The sequence below is a fragment of the Aythya fuligula genome, chromosome 17 (genome assembly GCF_009819795.1).
Source record: "Aythya fuligula isolate bAytFul2 chromosome 17, bAytFul2.pri, whole genome shotgun sequence".
NCBI lineage: Eukaryota > Metazoa > Chordata > Aves > Anseriformes > Anatidae > Aythya > Aythya fuligula.
This window is the reverse complement of record NC_045575.1, coordinates 465,529-483,979: the sequence shown is the minus strand read 5'-3', so window position 1 is coordinate 483,979 and position 18,451 is coordinate 465,529. Positions and strand designations below refer to the sequence as shown.

General features: G+C 42.2%; 1 protein-coding gene across 1 annotated transcript in view; it reads right to left on the bottom strand.

Moving 5' to 3' along the window:
- Positions 1 to 446: 446 nt before the first annotated feature.
- MN1 (MN1 proto-oncogene, transcriptional regulator) overlaps positions 447 to 18,451 on the bottom strand; it is a 36,671-nt gene continuing 18,666 nt past the window's right edge. Inside the window, exon 2 of the mRNA XM_032199194.1 lies at positions 447 to 968. Within this exon, the coding sequence (XP_032055085.1) occupies positions 784 to 968 (185 nt within the window). The 3' untranslated portion in view covers positions 447 to 783. The remainder of the gene's footprint in view (positions 969 to 18,451) is intronic.

The following is an 18,451-nucleotide window of genomic DNA, read 5'->3' as shown; positions in this document are numbered from 1 at the left end:
GAGGCAAACTTCCTGTTAGACTTATTTAGAGACACATCTGTATGCCTTTCCAGGCTGTGTCTGAACCAGCCCGTTCATGACAGAGCTCTGTATCTGGGCTTCACAACAGTAAACAAACAAAGCCCTGTCCTCACCTCGAAAAGAGAGATGGAGAGCAAATGAGGGAGGGAGGTGCAGGCTGAACATTATTAATAACAAAACAATTTTCTCAGGAAAGGGTAGGATCACTGCCTGAATGTTCAAGAGAGCATTAATTGTTTGGTTTGTACGTGACTGGCAAAAGCTGGGTGTCAATATATAACATAATGATGACAATTTCACTTTAACTGGCATTTATTCCTGAACTGCTGTTCTTCAGGATTACCATTGTAATAAGCACTGAACAAAGCAAAACAAAACAAAACAAAACAAAACAAAACAAAAAAAAAAAAGAAGAAAAGAAGGAGGAGAAGTAGTATCTTTGTCTTATTATGACATACGTGACTTGGACATACGCTGAGATGAAAAAGGAAAAGGCCTCATCTATAAATGTATGCCAAGATTACAGAATAATGGGAAAACGTGGTCTAGCAGGAAAATCTTAAGCAAAAGTGTGCTAACTGCAGAAGGGTTAACACTGGTAACATACTGTGGCAGAAGATTAAAAAAAAGGTTGAGGTTTACTTTAAATTAACCCTTTCCAGTCCATACGCCACTAAGCAGGTACCAACCTAGAAAAATAGTCCACCTAGCAGTAGCGGCCCTTTGAAATTAAAAAGAGGAAAAAAAAATAATTTCTTTTGTTCAAGTCAGGGCAGCCACAAAAGTCCCAAATCTGTTGGAGATGTCCGAGTGCAGGGACCTCCACGTCGGCACCGCAGTCCGGCCCTTCGCCTCGCCCACGTCGTCCGTGCAGTGGACCGAGAGGCACTGCAAGTGGCTGCCAGTCTGCGCCGCCGCCGAGGTCTTGCTCGGGGGAAGGTCGTGGGCTGGAAAGGGTTCACAGAGAGAGTGTTATGAGAACCGTGCAGTGCACCTGCGCCAGCAGCATGCGGGGCGCCGGCGGCCGCGAGTTTGGGCAGGGACAGCCCCGGCAGGGGGACCCGTGCCCGCTTCACCCAGCGCCTGTGCCCCGTCCTCGCCCGCGCTGCTGCATCCCACCCATCTCTCCTCACCCGAGCTGTTCAACTCTGCATGTGCTGGCTTTAAGTCAAGCCGTCAACACGGCTGAACGTTGTGGATTTACACGCAATTAGCTATGCATGTTCTGGACTACAGCATTACAGGGAGTCCTTACCCCTGTGCACCGTCTGTTGGCTGAGAGCAACACCGAAGCCTCTCTAAGCAGAAAACCAGCCCCGAACCTCCCTGTATCCTCTGTCATTCTCCTCGTCATCTCATAGGGGTACATGCTTCCCTACTTACCTGTTTTAATGCAATACTGCTACAACATTTCTCTGATAATTTATATGTTTTGAGATTTTTGTATGATTTTTCAGCCCCTGTTAGTTTCTGTTAACCACAGAAAACGAAAAGATTAACTAAAACACCCCTAACAATGTTCCAGGCCTTTTTCCTCTGTGCTTTACAATTAATATGAAAAGTAGCTAAAATGCTGCTTACAAAGTATATAACCACGTACTCACAACTTGCTCTGGCTGTTACCCATTAATTTTCCTTGCTTTCCTTCTTAACACGTTCAGTAATCTCTGTGGTAAAAACGTTTTTGTCATCTTCAAAGTTGCTTCCATGTGCCTTCCCCCCTCCCATGCCCACTGTGGCCACGGATATCTTTCCTTCATCACCTCCCTGAAATCAATCAATTCTTTAGATTTCCTCCATTGCTCTTAGTCAAATCACAAAACAAAAAACACCAAATTCAGGCCTCATCTTGTAAATTCTCATATTTCCTTAATGACCCTTCTACAGGGTCCTTCTTAAAGGCTTTCTGAGGTGGAAAAGCAGCGGCTCGTAACTGCTGTGGCTCCTGCTGGCCAGCCAGTGGCACAGAAGAGGCTGCTTGCTGCTCCCCTCCCTCCAGGACAAGCCAGCCTGATAACAAAAGAAAATCCTCTCAAAGATAACGCATCCCCCAGGAGCGCCACTTCTGCGGACAGGGAGGAAGCCCCAGCCAGTGTAGACAGCCCTCTCCAGCCCCTGCAAGGAGGACTTTTAGTGGGATCAAAAACTGCAAGTAAATAGAGTAACAGCTTGAGTCAAGGCAAGAAGCTACATCTTGACAGGCAGTCTGCATTTCCTCTCTTTCACCGTTTCATTCATATTCACCCAGAGCACAAAGAGCTAACAGCAGCAAGAGCAAGGGCAGGCTACTGCATTTTTTTTCTGATAGACTCAGAGCATCTTGCATGGGTGAGGCTGATGCTGGAACATGCCACATATACCAAAAAATAGCTGTGAATTTAACCTTGGTAAGATTTTATTTCATGTTGTCCTTCCAGTGTTCCACAGACCTAAGCAGTCTAGCTTTACTGCACCTCATGGGGCCACTCGTGTTTGTTTCACTTAGATATGCACTACACCAGATATCAAACAGGAACCAAACATCTCTGTTACTCAGTTATAGTGATATTACATTTATCCTTAAAAAATAACCTTAAACCAGTCTAGAAGTCCCTGCTTTAAAATAGAAAATGCTCTAAATACTTGATTATAGGATATCAGAGATGTTCTTATTGAAAACAGTATCATAACACCATACTGAGAAATGAATTGTAGAGCTATGTTACACACCTCAGCCTAGCACAGTGTCATCTTGGTTTCAATTTCTGTAGATTTACTCACTTACTGCTGTAATGAAAATCAGCAGGACATAGATGTTTTCTAAACCCCAAAATGGATTACAGTGTCTTCTAATTTGCTTTGGATTTTTTACTCAGTTTTGATAAATATACAATACCAACTAGCAGAGACGAAGCACAAGCAGTTCTCCATGTAATAACCATTGCACAATTTCAATGACTGCCTTAGCATAGCACATCCTTTCTTTGCCTAAAGGCTCATAACTTTTACTCTTCTTTCCTGCTACTCACAGCCTCCTCACAATCCAGACTTCCTCCCTTCGATGTACAGTCTGTTGCTGCCTCTCTGAAGAATAACAAGCATTCCTACCTCCCCGGGGGAGTACTTCAACCTCGGCCCTTCACACACCACTGACACGTCTGTGCTGTGGAGCTGGTGCACTTGCAGCATCCTGCAGGCACAGTGGAGAGCAGGGAACAACGCAACATGGGCTAATCCACCGATACGTGATTAACGTATTAATGCATAAATAGAGATGAGCAAATCCCAAGCTGTGATTATCATGGCACTTCGGGGAAACCAGAGAAAATAAAAACAACAAACACATAAACAAACAATAACCCTAAGTAAATATTGCAAAGAACTGAGAAAGAGAAATGTTTTTCTCATTCGTATTTGTTCAGGTCCATTGCAATGTACAGTACCCATTATTTTTTTATTCTTAGGTCTCCCTGAATGTACAGGACATGCTGGTTTCAGTACAGGAAAAGCCAGTGCCTTGAGATTAGTCTTTGTGACAGCAGCTTTCTTCCTCTGCTGCAGAAAAAGAGGAAAGAGTGCTACTTGTGAACTGCTGTTGCAAGAGGCCTGAGGATATCTGTGGTGTTTAGCACGAAGCACTTACTGTAGGATTTCAAGAGACCAGCCTTTCAGCTGGGAACACAGGGACACCGACAGAAGCAGCAGAGAAAGCACATTCCCAGACCAAGACCAGCGCCAGGCTGCGCATGTCCAGGCACTCTGCTGAGACAGGTCTGGAGCTCCACCGTGCTTTGCTGGTATGAGCAGCAATGTCTGCATCCATCACTCAGACACCAGTGACACACAGAGAGCACCAGGTCCTCAGCCAATAATTAAGTGAGGAAGTTCTTACACCAGAAGTATCTAAAAAATAAAAAAGATACTTCTATTTACTTGTAAATTATGTTTAAAATACTTGCTGTGGATAAAATCCATAAGCAAACTAATGATAAAGGAATCAATGCAAAATGCATCCCACAGTGACGAACAGGATTCACCATCCTTTGAGGAACATCCACATATGAGGTGAGCAGGACCCTAACTTGTGAAGTTAGGTATCATGTGGACAGTGACAACCAGTGCTAACTCAATACCATTATGTAAGGGCTCAGGTTGTCTTGGCCTTTCATTAAGAGTGCAAAAAATGATGCATTGAAATCCAAAACAAAAAGGAAGAGAATGAGGGCTTGCAGTTAGTCTTAAAGTGGCATTAGCTTTCTCAAAGCCAGTCTAGTGGAAAATACCCAGTGCAAATTAATTTTTTCAAACATATTTCTGACTTGGCAAAACTACATTGTTTTTCTGAAGAAACCTTTTGTATTAAAAAATGAAAGTTGCTCTGATCCACCTGATGAGAATCATGTTCTTAAGCACAAGATATCACTTGATGCTTGTTTTGGACAAGCAGTAACAACAGTAATATTCTCCCAGCAGATCTGTTTCACCAGCCTTCCTTGCTGTTTCTCCGCCCTATTCAAACCAACAATGTCACAGCACCCGCTTTATGTGGTGCACACAGTCCTGAGGGGTATTGTGAGTAGAGACTGATGGGACTCAGCAGGTTAAAATTAGTCAGATAATGCAAGATGGTGTCATCACTTCATTGCCTCGCAGTTGCCAAGTTTCAGATAAATCACTGTCAGTCATGAAGTACACCTAATTGAAAGCAAGGATTTTTTGTACAAATTACGTTTAAACATAATTTGCACAACTGCCTCTTTTAGCAACTACCACAAGAAAGTTGGAAGTGTTATTTGTATGAGCAATACCCTTGTAGTAAGAACCCTCTCCATACTGAAGACCTAGAGACAGTCTAGGTGGAGACTTCTTCGAAACTGAAGGATGTGACATGACATAAGGCAGGACAGATGCTATAAAACTACCCAGTTTGCAGGACTGTGTGTGCCACTTGAAAACAGTTAATTTTGCTGTCAAATGTTGAAGTACAGATCAGAGTTAAAACATCGTACAATATGTTCATATGGAAGACATGAAACCAAAAGCACTAGTGTCCGAAGATCAAAAAGAGTCTGGAAATGGCTCAAGCACCACATGAATTCTTCACCTTCACCTTCACCACTCACCTTCATGAATTAATTATTTTTTCCCCATTTCTTGCCTATTTGGAATCCTCTGTCTATAGTCATTCTCTTCTAGAGCATTCCTCTACATGCTCTGGTGGTGGGCACGTCCTTCAGTCCAAGGGTGACACCCATCTGCACAGCAAAGCCAAGCAAGCTGCCCTCAGCTACAGCGACGTTTCTCTGATGCTGCCATTTGCCCTTCCCTCGGGTGGTCGCTTATTGTCACACAGAGCAAGCGAGAAAAGCTACGGTCAGTCTGAAAGCGACCTAAAAGTGACCTAAAAGCCAGTTGCTGCAAGTATTGAGCTTAAATCCCTAGCACTGGAAACTATTCCTTCCTTTTATCATGATCATAACACTCCATCCTACCCATTATCCTGTACGTAGCAACAGCCCATACTCTGTATTTCAGAAGATAAAAACTAGAAAAAACACACACACACAACTATGTATCCCAGCCAACTGTGCAAAATTGCTCACAGCAGAGAAAATTCCTGCAATAATCACTGAATGCCCTGGAAGTTAGCATGAGGTTTGATTAATATTATTAGCTCAGCTTGTGCACAGGCATTTCCAAGAGCCAGCCACAACATCTGGAAGATTTGGGTGATTATGTCAAAAAAAATATTTACAGACATTCATTTGAACACCGAAGTGAATTAACTCTGGTCATTTTCACACCCCTTACACCCTTGTGTTCTTCCAATATTCTAGCAAATTTATTTGTTACACTACAAACTGTAGGTTCTAGGTAAATATCTCAGAGTATTCTCTGAATAGTTTTGTAGCATTCATCAGTTACAGCAACACATAAAATCAAATGTAAGAATTACATTTACATCCAGCTAGGACAACAAAAACAAAACACGTTTCTCTTCTTTACAGCAGCACATATATGCACAGATGCTTTCACACTCCCAAGTGACTTAAAAAGCTTTGATTTTTAATATTAAAGTTTGCTTTTGGGCAAAAGCTATACATTAAGCTTTTGAACAGGCTTTACCCATACGAACACATTTCAATCTCTAAGACCCCCAAAAAAACAAAACCAGAAAAACACAGCAAAAGTAAAAAGACTCTCACCCAGCCTTACTCCCATGTCCCTCTATCCTTTTGCTCCTTTTGCTATGACCTTACACGTTTAGGAAGCTGCTCTTTCGTTCTGCTCTATTTTGCAAAGGCATGCATGAATTCAGAAAATAAAAGGTTGCTGTTTGTTTACACAGTATTAATGAAGGCACGGTTACTGCCACACAACAGAGCCCCAGTGCAGACAAGGAGCCTTGCTGCTGTCACAGGCATTGCTAGTCTACAGTGAAGATACAGGGAGAAGACAAGGACTTCTTGAGCAGAAAATTCAGTGCGAACGCCACAGACAGGTTTTTCACATTTGCCCAGGAATAACACATTTCTCTTTAGTGAGATTAGACCCTGACACTTTCCTCATTCCTGAAGACACTACATGTATCTACTTCCATTCCTTCCAGCTTTCTTCTCACTGCCTTTTTCCTTAGCTGTTCATAAAGCCTCTTCCATCATGTAGCATCTTAATGCGCTTTTTTGAAAATTAAATACATTCTCTTAACTGTGACAACCCAAAAAAACACTACACAAACTCAGATGTGCCCTGACTTTTAGGTAAAATAATCCCATTAAAAAAAGAGTTCACCTGCAGCGCTAGAATGCATTACGTGCATCCTCTCATAAGAGATAAGATCAATTGAGGAAGGTACAGTGTACCGCCAGCACTACTGCAGATGCTACACAGAGGCAACAGGAGTTTGTGCTACTCTTCAGGTGCAGCTCATGCAATTTCTCTAATTTTTGCCAAAGCCAGTAACAACAAAAGAAACGAGACAGAGACAAGCAGGGAGCGAGAGTGCACAATTACAGTCTGGTAACGGTCTGGTTTGGAAGGGGTTCCACTCTACATTTCAGCGTTACTGAGAGATTAGAGTGACAAACAGGAGGTGAGGATCCCTGGAACGGCCGCTTGCCTTAGGGCTTGTCCCTTACACTTCCTCACAGGCTCTGACAAAGCCTCAGCCGCGGCTCGGCGCTGCCCCTGAGTCCCATCCGCGCTGCACAGCGTGGGCCTGGCCGCCGCAGCCCGCCCTCAATGACCAGCCAGGCGTAAAGCTCCTGGATTGCTACTGATCTTGTTAAGGCTAAATCAGATGATTTGGCCAAAAACACTATATTCCCTGATCAGAGATCAGTTCCCCCTCTACCACCCGATAACCACTCTTAAAGGATGCAGTAATGGGCTTCTGTTCACTCTGAGCCCGTTAAGCAGAGGCCAAGCTACCATAAGAGGGAATAGATTTGAGTAATGATCTCTTATGAGGCAGCAAACCTACATATAGTGTTTAAAATTATTCCCCTAGGACAAGATGTTTTTCACCAAATCTCCCACATGACAGTTTGACATATTGGTTCAGGCACATAGCTCTGCATTTGTACACACTACAGAATCATCTTTTTCAGTTTTCAAGAAAAATAAGGTCTGAAAACATTTCATGTTTCTCTGCACAGTGGACCAAGTCTCCACAGATTAATTTACTTATAAAATTTTATTTTTAAACAAAGCTACTTCATTTTTGTTTATAAACAAATGAACCATTTCCTCCCCTACCAGTGTAATAATGACAAAACCTTGCACAAAGGTATTTTCTCGAGCCCAGAGCATACGTAAGCACACATTCTGTATTTGTTTATTAACACAAACACGTCTCCACAAAAATTGCACTGCTCAGCTCCCCTCACTTCTGGCATCCTGCACCCCTGCTTTGGATTGGATCTATCTCTTCTAACTTTATATCTCTTGGGGCAGAGGCTGTCATCGGCTATGCGCTGTTACTGAAACCTTTTTTGTATGCTGATTTTTTTCCTCCATTTATTTTGCATGATTTGTGCAATCCTTAAAGCCCATAGAATGCTTAAAGATGCCACCCTCCTCAATATCACCAGAATTAGAGGAAAAGTCAAAAGCATGCATGGTTGTTGAGATGCACAGCTGAGGCCTATGACACATAATGACAAGCACACTCCAAACAGGGAGCAGGAGATTCCCCTTTGCTCATCATGAATGCTACGCATAGATAGCCCAACTCCAGCATACTGGTCATATCTCATTCATTAACATTTCAAGAAGTCATTCAGCTTGGTCAGCCCATAGATTTATGGCAGAGATCTAGCCAGCTGTGCTGCACTATAAAAGCCTTTTCCTCACAAAGGAAGGAAGGCTCTTTAGTCAAAAACACACAACACTGAGCATTGCCCCGCACCACTAATACATCCTGCTAACCAGAACCAAGAGCTTTGCTCATTAAAGCTTGTGATTTTGCTCTATACAGACAAGATATCTCTTGCCTGGGAAGAAAGGGAAGGAAAGGCAAGGAGTGTCTGCGACTGCTCGCTTGGCTGAGAACACAGCCCATTTAGCCTTAATGTTGAGGCAGTGCCCACCCCTCCATCAGACCATCAAGTCTGGCAACGTCCTCTGATCCTCAAAGCCTCTTCTTGCACAGGCAGCATGATTAATTGGAGGTGCCTGCAACTCTAAAGGGAGCATGTATCAGACCATGCTGCAAAGATGTTTATTTTGCTTTAAGTGGTCTCAGAGCTGGCATGGAGCTGTATCAGTGCTCACTGCTTGCCCAGAATTCAGATAACAAGAGTCAGAGTGCTTGCTGCGAATACATATTGTTCTTTTTTCTACCTTAGCCTCACTTCACACTCGTATTTTCAACAGGAGCAACGGAAGGATGAGCATACCACAACGGGGAGGTACCCCAAACCCATGGCTGCATTAAGGGGTTTGTTGTCACTTCTCTTACTGATGGCCGTAGGGTTACAGTCAGACTGCAGTTTGCTCCCTTAAAGCCCTAGCACAAAGCTAGGGATGGATATCACTTAAAGACAAACACAGATTCTTCCGACACTGGCATGTGGCTAACAAACTGGTAAAAACACCAGTAAGTAGAAAAAAATATTAACCCAATCAGTGGAAAAGGTGGCAGTCATCTTACACATTGCATAACCTTGAAGATATAGCACAAATTATAGAATCATTAGGGTTGGAAAAGGCCTCTAAAAACAGTTAGTCCAACCTTTAACCTACTACTGACAAGTCCACCACTAAGTCATGCTACTAAGTTCTACATCTACACATTTCTTGAAGACCTCTAGGGATGATGACTCAACCACTTCACTGGCCAGCCTGCTCCAATGCTGCACAACCCTTTCAGTAAAAAATGTCTCCTAATATCCAACCTACACCTCACCTGGCGCAGCTTGAGGCCGTTTCCCCTCATCTTATCATTTGGCGCTTGGGAGAGAAAGTGATGTCAGGATGAGGAAAAATACATTGCAGTTAAAAAGCAAAACAAAACAAAACAAACAAACAAACAAAAAAAAAAAAAAAAAAAAAAAAAAAAAACTGTGCTCTCTACCAAGCTGGGAGAAGAGTAGGAAGGGAGAAACACAGAATTCACCATTTAGGAAAATGGTTTTACAGAAAAGTATGAACCATCTACACCTACTTCTCTGCAAGCTATTAATGAAATAGTTTTTTCCAACTATGTGGCTCTCTGAAAAGAAACATAAGACTTGTGTGAGAGTGGGGAAGCTAGAAGTCCTGAAGAAAAATCATTGTATACCTTGGGATAGTACCAGCTCCTGATCCCTATTAGATGGCCACAAATGAGAATAAGGCAGAATGGTGCAAAGGACTGTTTTTAACTCATATCCTTCCTCTCTTTTGGCTACCACCAGTTCCTCTTTTCAGTTTAACGCTATAATGCTCATGCTAGCTTTACTGCAAATTTGCAAACCACACTGGAAAGCTCGGACAGCCCCCATTTTGAAGAGGATGATGCAGGGGATTTTAGCTCTCACATAATAAAAGACCATTCTTGCAAACCATATCCCATCATGAGCTATGGTGCCGCAGTATTGCTTCTGCTAGCTTAGTCCTGCCTTCCCCAGAGCAGACAAATCACAGCTGACATGTAACAGCAAGTGAAAGCTGAGCTGTGACAGCCAAACTTTCACCTGTGGCCTAAACTAATCCAACCATACAGCTTCTGAACAACTGGTTGATCTCCCCCAGTGCTGCCACTGATCCACGCTCTCCTCAGCTCTGCGTGGTATGAGAAGCTACGTCCCTGCCCAAGTGAGGAAAGCTAGATAAAAAAAGCAAACCAAACCAACTGCCATGAACAGTCAAATTGGTTTTGGGTAGCTCCTAGAGTAAACAAGTGGAACCCTAGAAATTACAATGTCCCATCGCAGTTGATAGAACTCGCCTGACTTGTACATTTGACCATTTAGAGGCCAGTGAATCCATTGGGAGCTCTGAATTATTTTCTTGGGCCTCAACTGATAACAAAACAGAAAGCCACCCTGTCCTTCCCCCCCAATTCACAATGGCTGTAGAGACTTTCTTCATGACTCATTTTGAGGAGTTATGCATAAAATACTTGGCAAACAATGCGTTTGTAAGAAAGGAGATTCTCTTCTCTAAACCCATAAAATACTTGCCAGTCAAGAAAGACAGCCAGTCAAATGACAGACATTTATGAGCCCTAAAGCTAATCTGGGTGAATACTTCACAGGTACCAGAGCATTCTCAACCACTTTGGGCAAGCTATCTTTCACATAAAGTTCAGTCTTCCCTATTGCCCAGTGACTCTGAGGGACATGGCTCCACGCCCGGTGCAAGGATCGGACAGGTTCAGCTAAGAAACAGAAATATTTACACACTTCTCAGTGGCAGGTGTCAGAAAAGGTCATCAAACCACTTTTGTTCATCTCAGAAAGTTTTTAATGGCTTAAATCCCCCCTCTGATCTCCATCCATTAAATTTACATTTGAACCTAGTATTAGGACAACAGGTTACAAACAACTTCTCCAATCTTCACTTCAAAGGACAGCAGCTTTTTCAGCCATGCCTCTACCTCTGTATTCAGTAGGCAATGTGAAAAGGAGAACTCCTCAGTAGGAGTGAATATTGGCTGACTGATTCCATGTTTTCTCTACTGTTGGCGTACGTCACTCACTTGCACTAACTAAATGCTTTGAGCCTATTTTCACCAACGGTAACAACCCACACACCCATGACGAGTAAGGAAAAACTGGTTTTTATATTCAGTATTTTCAAATTTATTTCACATGCACGCAAATTATCACATGACAGCTTTATGCACAACTCCAGACCATGTGAAATCCATCTCTTGACAGCCAGAATGCATGAGCAAATAAAAGGTTTTGCATAAAACCTTGAGTGAGAAATTTCTGTCTGCACAAAAGTCAACCAGAATTGTTAAATACACACTCAATTAACTAAACCCAATTCCTGGACATTGTTTAGTATTACTTCAGGACAGACCAAAATTGAAATAAACTCTACTTACATGTTCTGCATTAAATTGCCACCTTGATATTTAACAAGGAACTAAGCCGATTAATGGTGACTAATGTCTGCAATTTCCATGCACTGGATTACCTCCCAGACCTGCCCTCTCCAGGAGGCACAGCTCAACTGTCCACCACCAATCAAAGCACCTGGGAGCTCACTGTCAGTCACAGAAAAGCTCTGAACTGTCATCAGGTGGTGACCCAACCTGCGGCCCGTAACCAGGTTTTATAGACCTGTGAGTTGTTTTCCCCCCATTATGACAGAACTTATTAATGCACGTTAAATAACAAAAAATGCCTCCGAGTTTGGTCTGAGCTTCACTCTGCTGGCTGCACCATCTAACTTGAACCTTAGCCAGGGGATGGTTACTGAAAGAACAATATTTACTTCAACAGTCAGCTCATTCAATAATCAGTGGTATCGTTTTCGTAAGTTTTGCTGAAGCTCATTTCTTCTTGAGGACATACAGGTCAAAAGTACTAATATTACCTTCAGCCCAATGAGAGTTTCAATAGACAGAACAGGCTTCCAAAAATAGCATTAAAATGCCCACTCACACAGGCAAGGAAAGTGGGTGTATTAATGGAGTTTGTAAAGGCAATGAATAGATAGTGATTATGCACAGAGTGAAACAGAGGAAGAAACATGTAAATTCCAGCTTTCTCTCATCAGATTTGTGCAAGAGCTTCTACATAATTGCTGGGAGAAAGAAATAGAAATGACAACACTAAGTAGGATATTTAAGCCCTGCAAATTATACATGGAAATCTCTATTTTCCTTAAATGAAGTGAAAACAAAATGAAAGAGGAAGATTCCCTTCAAAGAACTTTGTTTGTGGTCGCTTAGTCTCAGGATGCAAATTAAATGAGTACTTGTTAGTCTAGTGAGGGGAAAAAAAAAAAAAAAGGAATTTGTCTCTGAAATATTATCAATCTCTTGTGAGGAGAAGGCTTAGATACAGTTGGATGAAGCCTTTTACATATGTAGCCATTTTGTTCCCAAACAAATCAACAGAAGCAATACTTTCATATCCCAAAGTCAGATCTGCATCCAGCTTGGCTGCCAGGGTAGGGGCATCTAGAGTCCTCCAGCTGCTACAAGAGGTTCATCCTTCAGTTCCCCCCATCTTCTCCCCAGTTTTGCCTGCAGCTCCTGGAACTGCCTCTGCCATATCTATAATTCACAATTACGAGAGACCATAATACAAAACTGCCACAGGCAAAGTCAATCACTCCCAGGGGCCTCACACATCTGAGGCTCTTGCACACGAAGAAATGGTGATAATGTACATTAACGCTCTGGGTTAAACCACACGAGCTCAAGGATATTTGTGAAAATACAACTGTAGTTTACCGAAGGCTTATAGTAAGCAAGAAGAAACAGCACCCAGGATCTTTATCTATTTCATCCCATTTATTTATAGCGTTACCTTGAAATACATCTCATTCCTCTTTAGGACACTTCCAGCTGCAGCTTGTTGGTTTTGGAAGTAGTGGCTTATAAGAGGAAACCTCAGGAAACAACTTCCCTAAAATCAAAAGGAGTTCAAGCACTTTCACCACTGAGTAAGAATAAAACAGGACCAGAGACCTAAGAACAAAGCCTGAGTCTCACCCTAAGAACCTGCAGAGACACACATCAGAGATGGAAGCCACCCAGCCCACCCTGTGCCAATGAACACAGAAGGCACAGATGTACCACTCCAAAAACAATAGTTTTCAAATTGTAATTTACAAATTCCTAGTAATTTGTGGACAATTTCTAAATAGTCTAAGAAAAGTAACTCAAAAAAAAAAAAAAAAAAAAAAGCAGATTTGTCAGAAAGCTTGAGTTTGTTCAACAAGATTCAAAAGTTTTCTACAACAGAAAAAATTCAAATTCTGGTATACCCAACATTTCAGTTTGGCTGCAGAAAGAGATGGAAATGTTGTTGCCAAATAATGGATTTAGTGTATTCAGAAATATTCCATAAAGCAGCAGAAAGATATGTTGATTCAGCTGGAGGTCATAAACCTGATGGAGGACGAAGGTTTGTTTGAATAGCATTTTTTTTTTTTTTAAGTAAATCTATCTGGAAGAAAAATAAAACAAAAAATCATCAGATAAAAGAAATACACAGCCATGTGAAGGAGAAATGGCAGTGGGGGAAATTCACCTTAAAAAACACAACACAAAGAAACGTGGCTTTCTTAGGGAAGCCTATAAGTGTCACTATTAGGATAAGAAAAACATGAGCTCATCTTTTTCTTCCAATTGTTCCTCACTGTGGAGAGTCTTCATGACATTCTCAGAATAGAAACAAATCAGGAGCAAACAGCTGTTCAAGGAACAAAGTCATGGATAGACAGAATTTCACTGCTTCAACTAAAAGTTAACTTTAAAGTTTCAAAAGATAGTAAATCAACAAAATGGGCCAGTACAACACAATATGGACAGTCTCATCTTCAAACCTAAAGCTACAAGTTTCTGCATATCTCACTGTGAGGGGGAGTCTTTATAGGAGCAGCAAATGAGAAACTGCAGTTCATTTGTGCCCCATATGCAACTCCAGCTATTTGTTAAAACTGCTCATAATATGGATTTAGACTTGGATAAATCTTGGTCTTACCTTGGCCATGCCTACAAACACTCAGCACTAAGATGGAAACAAAAACAGCTTTCTAGATGACACCTTTACAACTGCCTATCAAGTTGGGCAGTAAGATGTTGAATCGTTCAATTTAAGTGAAGATTTGTACACAGGATCCCTGAATTTTTTTAACACCTCTCACAGGGGCTAATCTAGAATCTAACATCACAGTGACAACCAGATATCCTGACATTTAGGAGTAATATATTAGCTGAACAGCACTTTCTTTTACAACATTTATTACAGAAGCACAGACACTAGAAGGGAGGGTGCCAGCTTTTTCCTTGATCACCCAGCCTCCAGAAGAAAAATGTACAGACTCAGTAAAGCTTTCCCCAAGGCTCAGCCAAGCAGCACAACTTTACATTAACTAAGTTAACAGAGAACCGATGGAGGGAAAGTAAGTTTAAAGCAAGTACAGTATGCAAATAGCATGAAGTGACATGAACACAGAATGCTCCTGTACAAGTACACGTAGAGGAAGCAGCATCTATTTCACCCACTGCTGAGCTGTGGACTTGCAGAGGCACAGCACAAATGGTGAAAGAGAAAACAGGAACATCCCTGCAGTCCGATATGCTCCAGGCCTGGCAGGGAGCCATTGAGAGATGAATGCAAGCACAAATGGCCTCATTCTTCCAGACACAAATGATAACATTACTTAACTCACATAAGTTAAAACAAAGAAATGTGTGGTGGACTATTCATCACCCCTATAAAAAGTGGTTATGTAGCACAGAATAATCTTGTGGGTGCATGCTAATTAGACAGCAAGTTACTTTCCCATACACAAGGTCTCCAAGAAGTTTGAAGCTTACAGACACCTTCATAAGATCAGAAACAAAGCAGCTAGACCAAGACCCCTTTGTGAAAAGACTTTGTTCGCAAACGCAACTCCAGCACTCATCAGGGATGACTGTCCCTTCACGCCCTCCTGCACATCCTGCTCCCTGGATAAAGGCCCATTTGTTCAATATGTGCAAGTTCTAAAGGAACAACGTTGCTACGGAAATAAAGACAAATATGCAGAAACTACTATCCAATGTGTAAGGGCTACCTCTAGTCTTTACCTGTAACTGTCTCAAACAGGGCATTGTTTGCACTTTGCTGCTGTCAAACCAGGCAAGACTTAGATTTTAAGAACCCCAGTTCACTACTGTAATACAAATGCAGGGAAGGCAACAAACAAACAAAAATCTCCACCCTCAACTGACTCGCATTTCATTTGCACGGGCAGGGTGAGATGCAGGTAGCGCCACATGAGTCACGCAACCAAAACTCTCATTAAACTCCAACTGTCACTTCTTCATCAGCCAGGGCTGTTGCACATTTAGCACGCTGTACAACATATATCTTAAAGCATGTGGGATACTAGGTTAACTGGTCCAATGTCAGAACTGGTTATTCTGAAGACAGGGGCATTCAGAATCTTTTTAGACATCTTCTGAGTGGCACGCTCAGAGTCATGCCTCTACTCAAAAAGGTGTCTTCAAAAAGAAGTATCACACCCTTTGTGGATGAATGCTTTGTTTACTGGAAAATACGCTGAGAAACAGGTATCCATAACAGCACTGCAATAAATATTCTATCCTCCGTCCTTCTCAGGTTTGTATCCATGCAGCCTCATCTTCCAGATGCACAGCTGCCAAGACAGATGAAATTTTAGGCCTGCTCGTCTTAGATAAGAGGGTGAATGAAATGAAAGCAATAGCACCCATCACCAATTAAACTACAAGGATATACGCATGACAGAGACTGAAACCAATTTCTTAACATACCTATCTTCACTCATATGCTTCAGGCACAGCAAGGCAGCTGTGCTGCAAAGAGTTAATCTTGCCTGGAACATATCTCAGATTTCTCAGAAAGTCAAAGACTGCAGCTGAAGCCGGGCTGACTGCTCCCCTGCCTGCCTGCAGCCTGACCCCTGACATTTCCACTCTGCTTCTCACTGGCACAGAAAACTTAACCATACACAAACAAACAGGTTGGGAGGACAGATAAATGGAAGACAGGAGGAGGAGAAAGGGAAGATTTCTCAGATTTCTTTTAATAGCTGTGATTAAATAATAGCAGCCACCACCAGCCATGGGTGATGGGCTGGTGTTTATCAGTAAAACCCTGAAGTCTACTGGCAAGACATCTCTGTTTAATTAATCCTGAAAGGGTCCCTTCCCCCTTCTTCTTCCTAGAGAGGTTTTGAGGATCCACACGTTTAAAGATACAGTGAGCTCTTTTTAGCTCTTTCCTTACAAAACACAAGGGAAGAGAGCTCCTATTCAAAAAAACATCCAGGATTTACAAACACTACAGCAAAGAATTCTATCAAATGAAATCAAGTAGGCAAACCTTAACAGAGGTTATCTTTTGATTTAGTCGTATTCAACACTTCAAAAAAATATACGCATTAAGTAATGCATTTGTACAATACCCTACTGTAAGTGCACGTGCACACAGCGATCGGATACCGGCCTCTAGACACTGCCCAGGCTTTGGGTCTGCCGCCATTTCTGTAGAAGAGCCACTTCCCAAGGGACGAAGCTGTTCACTGCTTGACGCAGCTCTACCAACCCCATTTTCATCCGGTTTTCCCACTATCCTGTGCCATCAACATCATTCAGTGATAGAAGCACTTCTGCATACACACAGACCAAAATGATTTTGTCCATGCAAGGCTGAAACACGGAACCCCAACTATTGCCCCCGTGCTTTCACTTTGTTCTGGAAGGCTTGGGAGGTCCTTCCAGAGACCCCTCCCTTTCAGAAGTCCCCTGCCCTCTGCTTTCATCGTGAACCTCACACCCAGCAGGGCACCACAGCTTAAGGCGCCAGGCTGAACAAGCGGCACATCTCCAGCCCCTTCCCTGTGAGCGGATGCGTGGCCAGGGCAGCAAGGAGCCCAGCTCCCAGTGCCCGCTCACCCTGCCCCTCGCCCGGAGACCTGCAACGTGCCCAGTCACAGCCCTGAGGTAACCTCGTGTCCGCAGGGGAAGGGACAGACACCGCCACACCCCACGCCAAACAGAAAACAGCTTCTGGTGGCAGCAGCCTCAGCGAGTGCTTGCCCTGCTTCAAACAAGCCCTCCATGGAGAGCAGAAAAAGCAGGGTCTAGCAGCAGAGCACTCGGCGCCGAGGCCAGATAGACACCTTGAAAGCAAGCAAGCAAACAAACCAACCGGCCTCAAAGTCACTGGAGCGGCATAGCTGGAGCCATGCCTCCACCACTCCCACACAGCAGACAGCAGAGAGCAGTGATGCTGAACAGCAGAGCTGCCGAGAGAATGGTGTTACCACACAGCACCAGCCCACTCCCCTTTCCAAGTGTTTTCTAATTTTCACATGTATTTTTAAAAGTTGGCCACGATCATTCATCCTTTCCTCTTTTCCTTTTTCTCAGCAAGCACAAAAACAAGTGTTAATGCCTTTTCAGTCACTTATCTCCTCCCATTTTATTTTCCAACATTAGTTTTCTAATGCTTTTCCAGCTTCAGAGAATAGCAGTACACAAAATAGAAAAAAATATATATTTTTCACATCCATTTAGTAACAGAATGAGCATTATGTAGTCTTCTAAAACCACTTTTTCATTCTCTTATTTTCCCAAACTTTTATAAATCTAAATAAACTGGTGGTAGAATTACTGATAATTTTGTGTAGTGTAAATCATCAAAACTGCAAATGAAAATGAGGAAGAAAAATTTCAAATGATTTCTCATGCAAAAGCAAAAAGGAGAGTGGAAGACAGTGCTATTTTGAAAGTGCATGTTCGAATTGTAAAAGGAAGCTATATATCACATAGGATTTTGATAAAAAATCACAGGAAAATATAAAATCAAAACCCATTATTTTCTTGACTATCTACATTCTTAAATACCTTAAATACAAAGTCTCTTTTAAAAAAAAAAAAAGAAAAACACAACTACTGGGATTGAGGATGAACTGTGATGAACTGAAAAATATCTTTCTATCAAAAAAAAAAAAAAATACAATGACAAGAGACAATCCAGTATATAATCAAAGACAGAATCCTGAGCTGTTCAAAGAGAAAATTATTTTAACAGCAGTGTCTTGGAAGATGAGAAGTGTTTTTGTTGTTGTTGTTTCTATTTAAAAAGCAAGCAAACAAACAAACGGCCATTAAGATTGTTACTGTAACAACTAATGCTTAAATGTACAACTTATTATGCAGTGTGCATGCCAGGTACAATTAGCACCAACAGAGAAAAAAAAAGTGACATGTAAGAAATTCATACCTATAGCGGAATCAAGCAGAGTT